The 17,876-nt window shown below is 37.3% G+C and overlaps 2 protein-coding genes across 11 annotated transcripts; both read left to right on the top strand.

The window, feature by feature from the left end:
- The first annotated feature begins 259 nt into the window (after positions 1–259).
- On the top strand, positions 260–12,194 carry LOC140801823 (protein BONZAI 1-like). 10 transcript variants are annotated; one of them, XR_012111518.1, is made up of 18 exons: positions 260–578; positions 906–953; positions 2,712–2,860; positions 3,004–3,052; positions 4,031–4,087; positions 4,997–5,205; positions 5,299–5,410; positions 5,689–5,750; positions 5,936–6,038; positions 6,136–6,250; positions 6,368–6,444; positions 6,556–6,693; positions 6,904–7,068; positions 7,139–7,252; positions 7,464–7,560; positions 11,197–11,286; positions 11,394–11,460; positions 11,588–12,194. XR_012111518.1 is itself a non-coding variant. In XM_073157141.1 (17 exons), the coding sequence occupies exons 1-16, from the start codon at positions 432–434 to the stop codon at positions 11,277–11,279; spliced, it is 1,722 nt and encodes a 573-aa protein (XP_073013242.1). In that variant the 5' UTR covers positions 260–431; the 3' UTR covers positions 11,280–11,286; positions 11,394–11,556. The 10 variants fall into 10 exon arrangements, 5 of the variants coding, with proteins under 5 accessions (XP_073013242.1, XP_073013240.1, XP_073013241.1 ...); XR_012111517.1 differs by lacking the exon at positions 11,588–12,194 and adding an exon at positions 11,545–11,580; XR_012111516.1 differs by having other exon boundaries at positions 11,197–11,460.
- A 2,785-nt stretch (positions 12,195–14,979) lies between these two features.
- Positions 14,980–16,462, top strand: LOC140801824 (ethylene-responsive transcription factor ERF115). Its single transcript, XM_073157143.1, has 2 exons — positions 14,980–15,217; positions 15,788–16,462. The coding sequence occupies exons 1-2, from the start codon at positions 14,980–14,982 to the stop codon at positions 16,276–16,278; spliced, it is 729 nt and encodes a 242-aa protein (XP_073013244.1). The 3' UTR covers positions 16,279–16,462.
- Positions 16,463–17,876: the final 1,414 nt, after the last annotated feature.

Below are 17,876 nucleotides of genomic sequence, written 5' to 3'. Positions count from 1 at the left end.
GAAAACTAGTTTGAAAAGCCAAAGTCCACTTAACTTTCTTTACTTGTCTAGCATAGCATAGTGCTTCGACTTTAGAAAGAACACGCCGCCGTAACACTTACAATCGCCGACTCTTTAAGTACGGAAATTCCCAGGCCCGTAATTGGTCATTAACCGCTTTTGTCCCTAATTCGCCCTAAAACGCCGTCATATGTTTACATTTTTTATTCCCTAATTCGCCCTTATTCTTCCGGACTATTCCACTACTATCTATTGGGCTAAGATGATAATTTAGTCTTCCTCCATCCTAGTTTAGTCTTCGTTTATTCTCCCTAGTGCTTCCCTTCTATCTATGCTACGCGCTTTCCCTGCTCTCTATAACCTCTCCGTTCTGGATCTCACCGTCAACTCCTCCTCTCTCTCGATCTCTCTTGAGGTCGATCGCCCTCGTCATGGGAAATTGCTGCTCTGAGGACGTCCCTGGAGGGCGACAAGCCGTCGGATCCGGCGGCGCCGTCGCTTCCCATGGAGGCGGCGACGCGGCCGACGCCGTCGAGCACTTACTCAAGTCCCGTGGCGGCCTTTTCTCCCAGATCGAGGTCTGAATTCTTCTTATCTAGCTTCTGAAGTAGCTCTAGTTTGTGATTTGCTCTGTAATTCTTGTTTGAGATCTTTGGGTTCTGGAATTGCTGTCGATTTGCTCAATTTGCTCTTGGCTGAAGTAGATCGAACTTTAACTGAGATATTAGCTATTCTGATGTCAGTTTTGGTCTACAAGAATTGAACCCAACTTCCCTTAATTTGGAACGGTTTTGAGAATGTTATGCCATCCATGTTTACGGAGATATTAGCTATTCTTAAATTTAACATTATGTTCATATCCCTGATATCATTCCTCATTTTGCCTTTTGCACAATATTTTGTAGCTGTCACTGTCTGCATCTGACCTGCGCGATCGAGACTTCCTCTCAAAGGTAAGTAATATTTCATAGATTGATGTAATGGCCTATTTCTGATGTTTTTGTTTCTCTTTTGTACTTTTAATAAATGGTCCTTTCACCAAAATGTACTACTATGGAGTTAGTTGTGTTGAGATCTGAATAAAAGTATGCTCTTTTTTTCTCCTTTATTTTGCTTCATTACTCGCTAATATATGCTTTGAACTTTTAAGTGAAAGCATGTCTATCTTGTCTATTCTCATGAAAGAACCGGTTTTCATCACCAACGACTTTCGTGCTGTCATGATATAAACAGTTATAGGCTTGTATATTAATGATACTAAGGTTCAAACAACCCTCACAATTGACTTTCTCTTTTGTGATCAACCGGTTTTAACCATCCCCTTCAAAGATAAATATAAAGGACTATATGATCAATATTTAGACTGTAGAGAACTATAATTAAAAGCTATCACCTTTAGCCCTGTGTCAATCATTCTCTTTTCTAGAGGACTTTCTGAAAAAGGATGCACTATAATCCTAAACAGTAAGCAGCAACACAAAGAAGACCACCATCACAATTCAAGAGAACTACCTTATAACTTTTCTGGCAGCTTTATTGTTTGATCATAGTCATACTTTAGTCGGGACTCTAGTGTTAATTTCGAGAGGGTTGATGTCAGATTTGTGGTTGATTGCAGAAATATATCAATCGTTTTGGAACTTTTCTTCCTTGTCTATGATCTAGCCGTTCCCACATTGGTAGAGAAAAGGCTTTGGGATGATGTTGATAGATATACATGTGTAAATTTTTGGATGTTACTCTGTAGGAACATCTTTCAAAGGGAAGACCAAAGTCCATGGGAAAGTGGTGGGTAAAAAAGATATTAGCACTTGATTCAACTGAGAACTGTGCACTAAGTCAAGTTGAATTTTATGGGATCACTGACTGCTCAAATGTAGAGGTACATGATATAACAGATTCCACCAGATCACTGACCACACCTCCTCCTTCCTTTCATCGACATAATATGTCAGTTGAGACTTGAGACAAACTTGTATAACATGACCACCGACCAATTAAAGTATCACTGACTGCACTGATTTACGAGCTTGGTAGTGATTTATATTTTATAATTTCATAAGGTGCTCTAGCTCAAAAAAACACTGTTAATAGTTGATACAGAGGTGTTATTGTAGATAACCCACATATTTGTGTCAATATATGGTCAGCAGACTAACCATGGCAATCCAATTGGGGGATGTGGGCAGTCTATTTTTGTAAGTGGAACTAAAGATTTTGGACCATCATGATATAAGAATTCATTTTTGAGAGCTAATTTTAACATTACCTCAGAAACACCGGAAATTTATTAAGAAGATTATGCAACTACATAACTATGATGAATTATAAAGAAGCAAATGTTGATTAATATTGAGCATTTAGCACACGCTCTGTTATACCGTATGATATGTCTTACACCTGTGCTAGTCATTCTAGTTAGTTTTAGTGTTGAACTCTTTTTCAAACAGAACATGAATATTTCAAAAACAAGACCATTCTCTCTTTTGTCAATGAAGACAAAATGATGTTGCTTGAACTCTCTTATTACCTTGTGGAGTCGAGGTTTATACAATGGAACTCTTCTGTTCTCATATGTTTATTTTGAATCTTTTCATAAATTCTTAGTCATTGTGCTAAAAGTGATTCACAGTGTTCTTCCATGATCCCGTCATTCTTTGTTAGTATGGTTCGTGTATATATACAACTGATGATCTTAGTATTCTTCATAGAGTGACCCAATGGCTGTCATTTTCACAAAAAGAAGAGATGGAACACTTGAAGAAATTGGCCGCACTGAAGTAATATTGAATTCATTGAATCCTTCATGGATTGCAAAAGTTATTATGAACTACCAATTTGAGGTTGTCCAGCCCTTGGTGTAAGCTTCAATACGATTTACAGTTGATGTATTTGCATTTTTGACAGTATATAGGTTCCCCTTTTAAGTTAAGAATCAGTTTTATTATTTTTCTTGTTTTATTATTGTCAGATTACATATTCTGAATAATTTGTTTGCCACAGGTTTCAGGTATATGATATTGATTCACAGTTTCATAACGTACCAGAGAAGGTATGTCTACACTCTTATAAGTTCAATGAAATAGTAGCTTGTTCTTGTGCTAATTGTCATTATATGCATTTTCTTGTTAGTGTAATTCATATGAGGAAAAAATAGGCAAGCATATTTTTCTTTTGACAAGGTGTTCTCTTTATTGAAGTTTGAAAAGAGAATGATTATACAACATATAGTTGAAGTTAGGCAACTAGATGTTGTATATCGTATTTTATCATGTTAATTGATATGGATGTTTGAATTCCATATTCCACCTTTTATTTTGATTAATATGTATGCTTTTATTATAAGAATAGTCTTTCATTTTATTCTATATAGCAAGGATGGTTGTGCCACAGGCACGAACCGTGCCGACCAATGGCCGGCAAAGTATGTGCCACAGCACTTGCCAGTTGTTGCTGCAAGAGATGGAGAAAAAAATATAAAGGAGAATGGGCTTGCCGTCACCAACCTTGTGCTCACTGTTTGTGGATTTACAACTTAAATTTTTATTTAAACTAACCCAATCCGACTCATCTCTCACCCTTTTTTCTTCCTCGGGCTAGGGCACCCAACACGAGTGGCAAGAGTAGCGAAGCTGCTAGGAGGGGTGCCGTGCAGCACCTCTCATGCTACGTGTTGGTACGCCACCGGCACGATAAGTGCCGACCAACACGGGGCGTGTCTGTCGGCACGACCATCCATGCTATATAGTATATATGCATATCATTTATGTGTTTGTATGTTTTAAGTTCAATGGGGCATGAGGTTACTTTTTTCTTATTTGATGTATATTTTATGAGGTGATATCTACCTATCATTTTCCAAGTCTTTATTCTCATTCCAAAGTTGACATTAGTATTCTTGACTCTTGAGAGTCAAAAAATCACTTACAAAGATTGGATCTTCATAGTTCATATGCTCTGTTGTAGTTTCATATCATGTTTAGCTATCTGCTAGGTGATTTTATTTGGAATAAGTTTTCACATTATGCAGAGTCTTAAGCTGGAGGAGCAAGAATTTCTTGGAGAAGCTACTTGTCTTTTATCTGAGGTATGCTTGCTGAAAGCACATTTAGTTGTTGAAAATCTCCACTGAATGAAATGCTTTGTTCAGGAATATTACCTATTTTTAGTATTATAATGGAAGTTCTTCCCGAAATTTATATTCTTACATTTTATTTCCTTCCAGCATATATGAAACCTTGTAATGTGCCACTACCAACAGATCTACAAGTACACAATAATAATGGGAATTTTAAGAAGAATTCAAGGGTAATTTACAAATTGCCCTTTGTGGTTTTGCCTACAAATTACCTCCTAAACTTTCATTTATATTATTTTGCTCATCTGTGATTTAAACTAATTTGAAATTGTTTACCTCTTTTATCTTCTCCTATATAAGATTGCAAGTCTCAAATCTTAGTTTTATCTAACCACCAGAATGTTCCTCTCTTTATATATGATCATGGAATGAAATTTTAATCACCTTAAATATATAGCATATTTACTTGAGAAATGGGATTATTAATATTATAGGGGTATTAATGGTAATTTATGCTTTCTTTGTTAAGTTTGAATGACAAAGTTAATAGATTCTCATTAGTCTAAACTGCAGGGAGGCAAAGTGATACAGAAGGGTAGTTTAAATGTCTAATTTTAGGTATAGCCATGGGGGGTAATTTGAAATTTAACTAAAATTAGATTGCGTGGGTATTTCTAGAAAAATAGAACCTTTAAAGATCTACTTGGAATGCTCTAATATTACCAGAAGCTAGAGATTTGACCAATATTTGATGCGCGGTATGGATAATGGATAGTGATCCATTTTTACAGCAATCATTATTATATTCTATTAGCTTGATGGCATACTGGCATCCTAGTTCAAGGTTGCAACTTGCAGAGAACTGTAACTTCATCTTGCTTATCAAAGATGTCTGAACTTATTCCGGTTCTTTGGCAGGTCATCACTAAATCTTCCAGATTGCTGACTCTAGATCTTGACCATGGAGAATCTCAAGGTTCACACCCCAAAAAGTTTGGCAAGCTCACTGTTCATGCTGAAGAATGCGTCGGTTCAAAGACCTTAGTAGAGATGGTTTTACGTTGTTCGGATTTGGAAAACAAGGATGTTTTCTCTAAAAGTGTAGGCAGCTTCTCATTTTCTTTCTTGTAAGAAATATCTATATGATGTAATGGATTTTACTGATGCTGCATTATTTCTCTTTTTTTCCTTCTTAAGGACCCTTTCTTGCTATTATCTAGGGTAACAGAGAGTGGTGCGCCTGTTCCAATTTGCAAGACAGAAGTAAGAAAAAATGACCTAAATCCCATGTGGAAGCCAGTGGTGTTGAATCTTCAACAAGTCGGAAGCAAGGCATGTGTGTCTCTTTCCTTTTCTTTTCTCTATTTCTGTTTTTTTTCCTTTTCTTTTCCTGTTGATCATCACCTACTATTTTTAAGGAGTATTACAATGGCACCCTTGCTAAATTGAGTGAAAAAAATTTATATGAATGAGCATAGCACCTCTTGCTAACCATAAAGGGGTGCCAACAATTGGGAAACATCCTTGTTGGAAAGACTGTAGTAATTTCTACTTGACTGTCTCAGTTTTCTGGTTGTTGCTTGTCTCACCATCCAATATACTTGTTGCAGGAAAACCCTCTAAACATAGAGTGCTTTAACTTCAACAGCAACGGCAAGCATGATTTGATTGGGTACTCTGACTTATCCCCCTTATATTTGATGCTTGCATGTGCATGTGGTTGTACTCTTTATACATCCTTGAGTGTGCATGACTTCGGTTCTGTACATTTTAATATATGATAAAACAAGATAAAAGTTTTTAACATGATTTATGCATGGGATTTAACTTTTTATCAATTTTATGTAAACTGGACAGCAAAGTTGTGAAATCACTGGCAGAGTTGGAAAACCTTCACCACAGTAAGCATGGTGAGAATTTCTTTCTACCTACTGTTGTGGGGCGTGATTACAGCAATAAGGTAAAGACTTCTGATCTGGAATCTTGAACACTCCTTTCTCCATAGACCATGGCCAAAATAATTGTGTATTGACAATAATATTTTGTTTTGCATTCAGGTTTTGAAAAGTCAGATAGTTGTGGAGAAATACTCTCAAAGCAAGAGGCAGACATTCCTGGATTATGTTTCTGGTGGATGTGAATTGAAGTTCATGGTAGCTATAGACTTCACAGGTATATCTATGCTTTAAGTGGTACAACTTCAACTCGGTGGATTTTAAGTGGTAGCACGTCTTTTAATCTCTATAATGCTTTTAACAGTATAATTTTATTAAATATCTATTTTGACAGCTTCCAATGGAAATCCGCGCCTCCCAGATTCCTTGCATTATATTGACCCCTCAGGTCGGCCGAATGCATATCAGCGAGTGAGGAACAGTTTTATGCATCTTTCTTTGCACATGATAATATTTTGTCTGTTTAATGTCTTAACTATCCTTTGAAGGCTACACTGATGCATAATTATTCTTTATTTGCAGGCAATACTAGAAGTTGGAGAGGTGCTGCAATTTTACGACACAGATAAACGTTTTCCTGCCTGGGGCTTTGGAGCAAGACCAATTGATGGTCCTGTCTCTCATTGTTTCAACTTGAATGGAAGTACTTACCACACTGAGGTCATTTCTAAGTATTTTATGATTATTTCCTTTCCGTTTTGTTCACAAAAGCTTGTCAGTCATGTCAGTAAATGATTATGAATCTGATTTGGAAGGATATACGGTTACTTACTTGCAATCTACATTGTTTAATGTATTAAATATCAACTGTATGGAGATTAATCTCGGGTAAACGATGTGAAAATTCTGACTGCATTTAATTGGTCTCAGGTTGAAGGAATCCATGGTATAATGTCTGCTTATATCAGTGCTCTACACAATGTATCACTGGCAGGCCCTACCCTTTTTGGTCCAGTAATTAATACTGCTGCATTGATGGCAAGCCAGTCCTCTGCCAGCAGTCGACAGGAGTACTTTATTTTGTTAATTGTTACGGTAAGTAAGTAGGCTTAGTACTCTATATTTATTATTGCAATCCTTTTGAACCTATGAAACGTATATCCAGGATGGAGTGGTTACAGATCTTCAGGAAACTAAAGATGCTCTAGTGAAGGCATCCGATCTACCTTTGTCAATCCTCATTGTTGGAGTTGGTGGGGCTGACTTCAAAGAAATGGAGGTGCAGTAACAAACTGCTTATTTTTCCTTGTTACATTCTCAATATTTTTTGTTACATGAAGCCATTTTGTCTAATATAAAGAAATCATTTTATCTAATATAAAGAAATAACTTTGTTGCATGAACGTATGTAATTAAGGAAAACCAGCAGCAACAGAAGCACTTTGTTCCTATCAGTATAGATTTTGATCTCACTAATTTCACTAATGCAGATTTTAGATGCAGACAAAGGGGAAAAACTCGAAAGTTCCTCTGGACGAGTTGCATCGCGGGATATTGTACAGTTTGTTCCTATGCGCGACGTGCAGCGTACGAATATTTATCTCACAAATTACCTCTTGGAGTATCATGGGTTTTCTTTTTTCAGTTTTCCTGCCTGATTTCAGATATCTTCCGTGACGTAATAAAATATAGACCTCTCTCTGTCTGTGTGTGCACGCGCTCGCATGCATGTGTTTAAGCTCATGCTTGCATTTGAGTGTCCATGAAAAGATCTAAGTGTTCTTATAGAATTAGAGAATCTGATAGAAATGTATTAGGTAAGAAAGCACAAGCTGAAGAATCCTCGGCGATGAACAGGAACATTTGCTCTTTTGTTATCACATGGGCATTCCTCCTATTATTTGCTATACAACTTCAGGAATCTTGTTATAATTTGATTATTAGATTCATACAATTTATTCATCATAAAGTATTAAAGTCTTAGTTTAATGATCCTAAAACCGAGAGCACGGAGAAAGAGAGAGAGGGAAGGAGGGATTGCAATGCCATGAAAAAATGAGTCACAAAGTGGAATAAGATGGAAGAGGAGCGAAAGTAACATATAGTAGTTTAATGTTTATAGTTGGCAATTCGGGAGTTTTTATTTTTCTGGCCTTTTGCGCCGGAGGAAATGAATTATAGCTGGTGGAATATCAAAATGTACCCAAATGATGGAACTACTTATCTGGGATAAGACCGCAGTATGTATTCAATGCAAATCTTACTTGGCAATATTGACATGATGACTTAGCTCGTCCTTGCTCTATCCTGGTTTTTTTGTACTTAAAAACTTCAATAATTATGGGCAAGGCGCCCCAAAAGATTACATTCTTACTGCCATTCCTATGAAGGGTACCAGCAGCATCAAGACATAAGATAGAGGAGAGCTCAGGCATCCCTGAGCCATTTCACAAAAAGGAGGAAGAGGTTAACCGAGCATGCTTTGCTAGATAGTTAGCAGCAAAATTCCCTTCTCTAAAGGTGTGACTAATTTTAACTTGTGTGAAAAAACGAAAGAGGTGTAGTACATCCATAATAATGTTTTTTGTATTCTGGCTGCCTACTCATGTGGCCAGAAATCGATTCGGCTGTTTGGAGTCTATTTCAATGATCAAGTAGCGGAGGCCTAGATGTCCCACTTGCTCCAGAGCCTCGCACACGGCCCATACTTCAGTAGTCAGCGCACTGTCGTAGTTGGCAGGAGCACCACCTGCCAAGAGATTATTAGCATCAGCATCTCGGAAAAGCCAACCTTCTTCTCCCTTACTAATTGTTGGGTCAAATGAGCCATTGCAGTTGAGTTTTACCTAAGGATGCGAAGGCCGAGCCCACCTGATTAGTGGTGGAGGAAGTTGCTTTTTTGGGGATCTAGAACTTCTATTAGGATTAAAATAGTCCATGGTCATTGTGATAATAGTTCACCAACAATTATAGGAGGAGAATTGTCGAGCCTTGATATTAATCAAGTTTCTATATTTCTAGAGTTTTGCCATAAAGAGTTTGCAATCAGAGCTAGAACGGAATTTTATTTTTCTTTTGGGAAAATCGAAATTTTATTTTTCTTTTGGTAAATTTTCCCCATCATTTAGCCAATCTCCCTCCAACCAATTACCGTTGAAGGAAATATGCAGACCAAGAATGGTCATGTTCAAATCCCAAATCTAGCATTGGTACAATCTAAAAAGATATAATTCGCAGTTTCAAAATTAAGGCCATAATTGTTATAGAGGGGTTCGATTGGCATACCCAGCCTGAGAAGTCTTGCCTTAGTAGGCAGACGATTCTAAGTGAGCTTCCACAAGAAAGTTTTAATTCTCAGGGCAATCGACAATTTCCAGAGAAGCTCCCATTTGGGTTTAGCCTTAATTGTAGGGTCTGACTGCTCCACCAGCAGAGTATAAGCATTCTTAACTGAGGCTATACCCCTGGGGCTTGTCGCCCACACCCAAGAATCTCAATCGCGGTACCGAGGAAGCCTAAGTGAACAGATTGCTCGGTCATGGTTTGACCGAACCAGTGCAAGAGCCTCTCAGTATGCCACTCGCCCCTATGAATTAGTCTAGCCACTTTCTTTTGTCCAAATCTTACATCCATATTAAGGTAAGTTGGTTTGAGAGAAAGCGGCATAGCAAAAACCCAGGGATCATTTATAATCGAAGTAGCTTTGCCATCACTAATGCTCTTAATGTACTCGTCCGTGAGGTTAGGGATCGCAGAGATGATGTGCTTATAAATGCTAGACATGCACCGAGTTTTAGCCATCTTGCCCCAAAGGCTAAATTTACCATATTTGCTATGCATTAACTAAACCCACAGCAAGTCCTTATCACTAAGAAGACTAGAAATTTTTAGATTCATGAAGGCCTGCCGAACTAGCCTAAGGTTCCTAATATTCAAGCCCCCCCGGTCTTTAGGCAAAATGGCATTGTTCCAGTTCACAAGGTCACTACCGTTGGTTTCCCCCTTTAGCCCACAGAAAAGCCTCGGCTTTCTTCTCAATATCCTCAACCAACTTGAGAGGAACTTATTGAAGTTATAGCTAGGGATAGCATTAATAGTAGAATTAATAAGGGTTATCCTCCCAGCTTGGGATGAGGAAGACCCTCTCCACCCCGCAATCTTGGCATTAACCCTATTAATAATGTCATTACAGTCTCTAATATGGAGCCTAGAAGGCAAGATAGCAGTTCCCAGGTAAGTAAAAAGAAACTTCACATACGAAATGTTTAAAGCATTTCTAATGTCTCTACTGACAGTTGGACAAGTCCAAGAGGGGACATAAAAAGCAGATTTACTCAGGTTCATTTTTTTATTAGAAATAGCCCCAAAATTCTCCAAGACCTCCTTAATAACATAGCAGCTGTTAGCAGAAGTGTTGGTAATAATGATAAGATCATCAACATACATCAAATGATAGACTTTAGTATTAGAGCTCATAGGAAATCTTACCAAGCTACCATCATTCATTTTGCTATTAAGCATAACCGAGAGTATTTGAGTTACAAGAATAAACAGATAAGGTGAAAGCGGGTCGCATTGGCGAATACCACAGTTGCCATGGATCCACTTAGTTTGAGTACCATTAACTAGAAAAGCATAATTAATCGTAGAAATGCAACTTCTAATCCATTCAATCCACTTGGAAGTAAAATTCATTTTTTCCAAAGTAATAAGAATAGCCGACAAATTTAAACGACCATATTAAATTTAACAATCATATAAGGTTCATTAGTAAGCTTATATTCCAAAGAGTGTGCCATCTCTTGAACAAGCAGGATATTATCCCTAATAAATTAGCCTTCAACGAAGGCAAACTGCTCAAGCCTAATGAGCTGAGCCAGAAGAGGCTTTAGCCGATTGGCTAGCAGTTGGTTAGAAGCCGATAAGTCACATTACAAAGGGAGATAGGGTGGAATTCAGACACCCTAGCAGGGTTAGGCTTTTTAGAAATCAAAGCAATGAAAGTTTGGTTCCACAAGGGAGGCAGCTTGCCACTATTCTAGAAAGACTGTAGGGCCGTGCACAAATCCTCACTAATCTGGCTAGGGTTTAGTCATTCAATATTTCTTGCTTACAAGTTACGAGTTTTAAATATGGCTTTTTCCACTTAGATAATTTATGTTGTCACCTTTCTTTATTTAGGGGGGAGAAATAGTGATGACTTCTGCCTTTCCTTTCTTTCAGATGGAGAGATATCAGTGATTCAGTCACTTCTTTCTGAGTTGCCTGGACAGTTCATGAGCTACATGAGGACTAGAGATATATAAACAACAAGTCGGTACATAAGTAATTCTTTTCTCTGCGCATTTGAAATGTAGATGTGTGATATGGCCTTCATTGTTTCATTTTGCTGCCATTTGCTCTTCGGAACTGATGTCCAGTTCCAGTTGCTCTTCTTCATATTGTTGCCTGTTCAGATTTACCTGCTCCACAGAAAAGGAAAGGACGGTAAGAATCTGAGTCGGGTAATTGTAGAGAATGAGTTAGAAGTTTCGGACCTGTATTAACTATTTAACTATCTATCAATCCAAGGTTAAGAGCCAAGTCAATTTTGTGCTTGCTGTGTCATTCATAGGTCCTCTGGTGAAGATTGCTTCAGATCACATCGTGTAAGTATCTTGAAACATTCTCCGATTCAAATTTTGTTTATGTTAAATGAATTACATATTTTTTTTTTCTTTCAACTTAACGCAACCGTTTATGTGACATTGTTAACCTAACAAACATCACATTACATCACAAAGTTGTCTCTGAGACCTTAAGGAGGGGAAGAAGTCGGCTTCACATCACTCTCTGGAGACTGGATATCTCCAGCACACACTTCTTCCTCTGTGGTTAAGAAGAGGACAATCTTTTTAAGTATTCCAAGTCAGAGACCACTCTATGCTTACCCCTCCTTCTCTGTGGAGTACACTTGAGTTATAGTGTTAGGCCATACATGTCTTTTTCACAAGCCAAACTGCGAACGTCCTCATCAACCTTAGGTTGCTTCATGAATCATGGCAAGCATCTTATCAAAGATAGATGCGAACCTCTTTTACTAGCTTTACCTTTTGAAAAAGATGAGTTTAACATAGATTAGGAAGCAGAAACCATTAGTTTGAATCATGTAAGACCCAACAGTAAACTAAAATGTAGTATATTAGTATATATGTATTCAAATATATTTTTTGGACTTTTTATTTATTTATTGTAGAAATATGTGAGCTTCTAATTTTTTTAGAGAAATAGGTCGAATCACTTTTGATGAAAATTAATTGCTATCAGAATCAGTATACGTGGGTGTTCTCCGTAGTAGTATATATATATATATATATATATATATATATATATATATATATATATATATATATATTTAGAAGTGAAAATTTAATGGTATCAAGAAGTGAAAACTTAATAATATCCAAGTTAAATCAATGCTGCTAAGATTCAAATTTAGAAAGAAATTCTCTCTTAACTATCTAAACATCATTCTATTAGCATTCTTTCTAGGCGTTGTTAGGTCGTGCCTATGCACGAAAAGTCCCCCATCTTGGGAGCAATTAACTTTCGCCAAAATATGGTGTCGTTTGGTTGTACCTCTGCACCAAAAGTCGCCCATTTGATTCAACCTTTTTTTTGTCTTTAAAGTTTGGAAACTCGCCTGTCCCTTCAGTAACTTTCAAAATAAATTGGGTTTGCAGCCTTGACGTAATCTACTAGGCTATTAATTGATCATGCCACAGTAAAGCAACCCATAACTACTAGTACTGAATTCTACAATGAATAAAGATTGTAAGTTGAAGAGTTTCTTTATCTTTAGCCATGCTGGGTTGTTGAATGATTGATGGTTGTTGGTTGTTTATCTAAAGTTCAAACCATTGACTTGGGCACAGTTTAGAGTAGGGTAGGGCTTCCTAAAGTTCTAGTTGCCCTACTGTGTTATTCAATTGGTGGGTAGAGTTTCTTGACTTTAGATCATGCCTATCCCACTCGGTTTTGCTGGACTGGCCCATTTAACTAACCCCATTATTCTGAAGTCTCTACCTATGATGGCAGCTACTGAAAATATAAAACAGTTCACCTAGGTTCTGACAGTTACCACGGTTTTAACGATTTTCATGTCTTTAGTTGTATCACTTTTTTCTTTGTTTAACTGTAATCATTTTAGGTATTTTGAGTGAGTCCTGAAGGCTCTGATCTAAGTTTACAACAAATCACACTTTGATCCTTATCAATATGCAACAACCACCACGCATTAGAGAGACAAACATTCTTCCGTGACATCAAGTTTTGCATTAATGGTCCCTAACACCCATCATTCCAGAAGACTCTAGACGGTGGATTAAAATTCATGCAAGGATCCAAGGTTTAGATCAGCGGAATTAATAAATAGCCTCCACTAAAGACTTCAACGGTCAAGTCATATATCCTACTGGCTAAATTTAATGGCCCATTGTTTTTTTTTTTTCTTCTAAGAAATGGCCCACTGTTTCGGTCGTATATAGTAGCTTATCCAACCACAAAAGAAGTGGAGTACAACTTGGAACTTAACTCTGAATCCAAGAGCTTGAAAACCTTGAACAACGTTGTTTGGCTCCAATAGAACTCTTCTCGTTTTTTTTTCTCTCTTTATTTTCTGCGTCTAAAAGGTCATGAAGTGGAAAGGACAAGGGATAGACGTGTCCTTTGGGTGGAGGAACAATGAGAACAAGTGATGCGTGTTGTAGTGAACAGCTCGAGGACTAAACAAACTGCAATCTTTTCGTAGAAGCCAAAGCTCGAACAGGTTACGGGCAACCAAAAGACGACACGGCACGAGAGCTAATACTAAATTTTTAATTGCTTCGGCCTGTTAGATTCATAACAGCAATAGCTTGTCATTTGCCAAGATCTAGCCCAGGTGAAAAGAAAATTTCTATAACAAATATTCGTAGGTTTTACATAGTCGATGAAGACTATATAATAATAAGAAGGGGATTTACAGTCTATTATTATTTATATTTTGTCTTTTGGATCTTAACAGTTCGATCCCTGCTTTTATTTTTATTAGCTGAAAAATACCCTCTTTTCAAATGAAAAAAAAAAGAAGATGGAATATTTTTGTACACAGTCAAGTTAGCCCATATTAAGCTATAATCCAATTCATAGTGTTTAATAAGAAATAATAAGAAGAAGAAAAGGAGTCAAACCGTAAAGATTCAAACAACAGAGCAGCATAAACGATAATAAAATCACTTAAAACTGTCACACTTGAAGATGATGATCGCCATGCATGGTGCAGATAATGACATGCTGCTATTATTTGACTTATTTATAAAAAAAAATGAACTTAATCCACCTGAAGAAATTATCAATCTTCAACTTAATACGACCATAAAATTATTAATGCAAATATTTCACAGCACTATATAAACTATTCATTTTACTTGTAACCAACCATATGTTAATGGGAACTAAATCAAGTTGAAATTTTCCATATTCAAAATGCAACTAGGAACGTGCAAGTCCGGGAAGTGTCACATAATAGACCTGATCACAAGTTTATGTCTCCTCTCTAGAATATGAGAGCATTGACCATATCACCTGGGAATTGGAATCTCCTCCTACTCCATTATTCCTCTCATCTCTCTACACATCTATACTTAGTCTCAAAGGATATATATATATATATATATATATATCACCCGTGAAATTTGTTTATTTACCAAGTAAGAGATAATACCAAACCATAATATGACTCGATTCTTTCAACAAATAAAAGTCTCCACCCAACCGCTGCCACTACTCTCTCTCTCTCTCTCTCTCTCTCTCTCTCTCTCTCTCTCTATATATATATATATATATATATATATATATATATTCTCGAGGTTCACTACATATATCTCATCTTCTGATATAGATATCAAAGGCCAATTAGATTGGCTAAAGAGAGGAAAGCTACTAAGAGAGTTAAGGTGGAGCAAAGTAAGGCATGAGAAGAGACACATGGCCTCACACCACTACACATCGGCACGCGCCGATCAGGACTCGTCAGCGATGGTGTCGGCCCTCGCGCAAGTGATCAGCTTGAGCTCTCAGGGAGGAGGAGGAGGAGGAGGAGGAGGAGGAGGAGGAGGAGGAGAAGGGAAGCCTGCGGCGATCGGCGGGAACTCGGTCGTAGTTGTGCCGGGTTTCGGATCAACGGAGAGGGAGGTAATTAATAACCAGTCCTCGGAGGAGCAAGGTATATATAGGTTAAAGTAGCTATTGCACCGGTATCTCTTTTCTTGTTCTAGTAGCTAATTTCTTGTTTAAAGATTACAATTCGAATTTGGGTATGTGAGTTTGTTCAAAGATGAATCGGCAATAGAAAATTCAAATCATATAGTGCTCTTGCTTCATGCCTCTCATGTTTTCTGGATATAGAGTTATCAAAAGTCAAAACCCATAAATTAATTGAGTAACTATCAAAGAAAACTAAGGCTAACAGCCCTGTGGACATGAATTATTAGAACTATGAACTTATATTGGTGCAGCTTGAGATCTCCACAACTATATGGATGCATATGTATTACATTATTTGAGCACGAACTCTATGAAATGACCATATTAATTATCTAAAAAGCTTAAGCTCAAGACTCTTAGTTCTAAGAGATTGCATTCAAGAATAAAATGAGTAGATAGATACGCTTCATAAGTAAGTTTTCATGATCTACTACTTTGATACAATGTGAATATACAAACATGAGCTAAATCTTAAGCTGGTAGTCAATTGTTAGTAAGAAATTCTTACCAAGTTTGCAATGAATCTAAGGTAATGTGCGCATGAGACACTACAGAGGAGTGAGGAAGAGGCCATGGGGCAAATGGGCGGCAGAGATAAGGGATCCCAAGAAGGCAGCTAGGGTATGGCTCGGCACCTTCGACACGGCGGAGACGGCGGCGATAGCCTACGACGAGGCCGCCCTCCGATTCAAAGGCACCAAGGCCAAGCTCAACTTCCCGGAGAGAGTCCAAGGCCGCACTGAGCTCGGGTTCTTGGTTAGTCCCGGCGTACCGACGGCGAAAAATGAGACAACTACTGCATATCCTGATCTCCTCCATTATGCTCAACTCCTCCAGAGTAGGGATGAGGACCCGAACAGTGTGCCATCAGGGCTTTCAGGATCCTCTCGTAGTTCATCGCAGCAATTTATAGAGTTCTCTAATTCGCAGCAGTTCACAACTTCTTCTTCTTCTTCTTCTTCTTCTTCTAGATCATGGACTCATGTTGATCAACAAAGAGACAAAGAGAGGAGGAGCTAGCTCGAGTTCATAGTTCAATGAGGAAAGATTGATATGTGTGCATTAGGATAACATCATAAAAAAAAAAATCACTTTGTTTAGATTTTATAGATCTAAGATATTTTTGATTTGTTAGATCCCTTCTCAATAATAAACTGGTGCAGTTTAACTGTTGTATAATTAGCTACTGCTGATCTGTTATTAATTTCTTGTCGATCATTGTTATTTTTCCACCCCTTCACTGGATATGAAGCACAAGGCATACATTGTTGCTTGTTGAAAAGAATGTCAAATAACCAATTAATTGATGCATAACAGATTCATTCAAAAGCTTATGCTGTTAGATGACGAATCAACAATGTGTATTGTGACTTCTTTTTCGCCGAATTCTTAGAGATAAAGAGAGAGATTGTGTGGATTGCCATTGATGGACGCAAATTATTTCACTTGGTTCAATTAGGGGGTTGAAATGGTACAAGATCAATACTATTCTAGGCTGTAGAAAGTAGAATTAAAAGTAGCAAAGAATACTGTGTGCTAACCAGTTAGACAGGAGAATATAGCAAGAGGCAATACTGTCAACAATTTGGCAATATTTCCAAGAGAAAGAGACAGAATAGAATAGAATATAGAATAGAATATAAAAAGGAATTAGGCAACAGGATTTAGTGTGTGTATATATATATATATATATATATATATATATATATATATTTCAACATATTACAGTTCCTATATGAAGACATATACAATCTTATAGTCTAAAAAGATCCAAAGAAGAAGTAAGAGGAGAGGAAAGAATCTATGCTATCTGATGATATGGTCCTTCTACTACCATTCATAGCTTATAGCTACCTTTTTTCTTTTTGGCTTTTGGTTTTAGCTTATAACTATCATTAAAAATAATTATATATATATATATATATATCTATCTCTTTTTAAGGGATGCAATTCGAGCTTTAGGATTTAAGATTTAAGGAGTTAGCTTAGCTTTTAATTGGCCTGCAGCTTATTTATATGCCTACGTGGATCGATCTCTAGAAGAGTTCTTGGGCACTTTAATTGTCTTTCGGTACGACACCACGTGGCGATTAGATCTTCCTCAAATCTAAGTCGCTCCTGTTCGGCCACGTGTGTGTTTCTCTATGCATGCCGTCCGATTTCTTTGACGTGGTCCCTCCGGTCCAATTGCTGACGTGGAGACATGCACGCGGGGATGCGTGTGCGGACGTGTATCTTGGCTTGTAGGTAGGGAACTCCTCCCGTGCAGATTGCATGCAAATAATTATCTAAAATAAGAGGGGTTTTTGTGTGAAATTTTGGAAACTTTTATCAAATTAAATACATCCTATTTGTTTTGTTTCCTCTCCTAACTTTTATCATTCACACCCTACTATTTTAATATTTATCTTTCAAACATACATTTTGTTTTAATACCTCAGAGAGAGTTAACTTTCACCTAACAGGCAAAGCAACCAATGAAATGGAGAATTTTCTATTACTCATATATAGTGATCGTCTGTGAATAAAACTGACGACGGGTATTTGAGACATTAAAATTAAGCAAAATGCATGTGTTGGATAACTAGTGTGATTTTGATAATTTTGCATATTTTTTA

This window comes from Typha latifolia, chromosome 15, assembly GCF_019914945.1.
Source record: "Typha latifolia isolate L0001 chromosome 15, TyphaL0001v2, whole genome shotgun sequence".
In the NCBI taxonomy this organism is placed as follows: domain Eukaryota; kingdom Viridiplantae; phylum Streptophyta; class Magnoliopsida; order Poales; family Typhaceae; genus Typha; species Typha latifolia.
This window is presented reverse-complemented; position numbering and strand designations above follow the sequence as displayed.

Excerpts from the sequence above, each read along its gene's own strand:
- LOC140801824 (XM_073157143.1), top strand. The coding sequence starts at position 14,980 with ATGGCCTCACACCACTACACATCGGCACGCGCCGATCAGGACTCGTCA. Across the intron at positions 15,218-15,787 it reads CCAGTCCTCGGAGGAGCAAG|GTAATGTGCGCATGAGACAC; the intron begins GTATATATAGGT and ends AATGAATCTAAG.
- LOC140801823 (XM_073157139.1), top strand. The coding sequence starts at position 432 with ATGGGAAATTGCTGCTCTGAGGACGTCCCTGGAGGGCGACAAGCCGTC. Across the intron at positions 954-2,711 it reads ATCGAGACTTCCTCTCAAAG|AGTGACCCAATGGCTGTCAT; the intron begins GTAAGTAATATT and ends TATTCTTCATAG. Across the intron at positions 6,445-6,555 it reads GGCCGAATGCATATCAGCGA|GCAATACTAGAAGTTGGAGA; the intron begins GTGAGGAACAGT and ends CTTTATTTGCAG.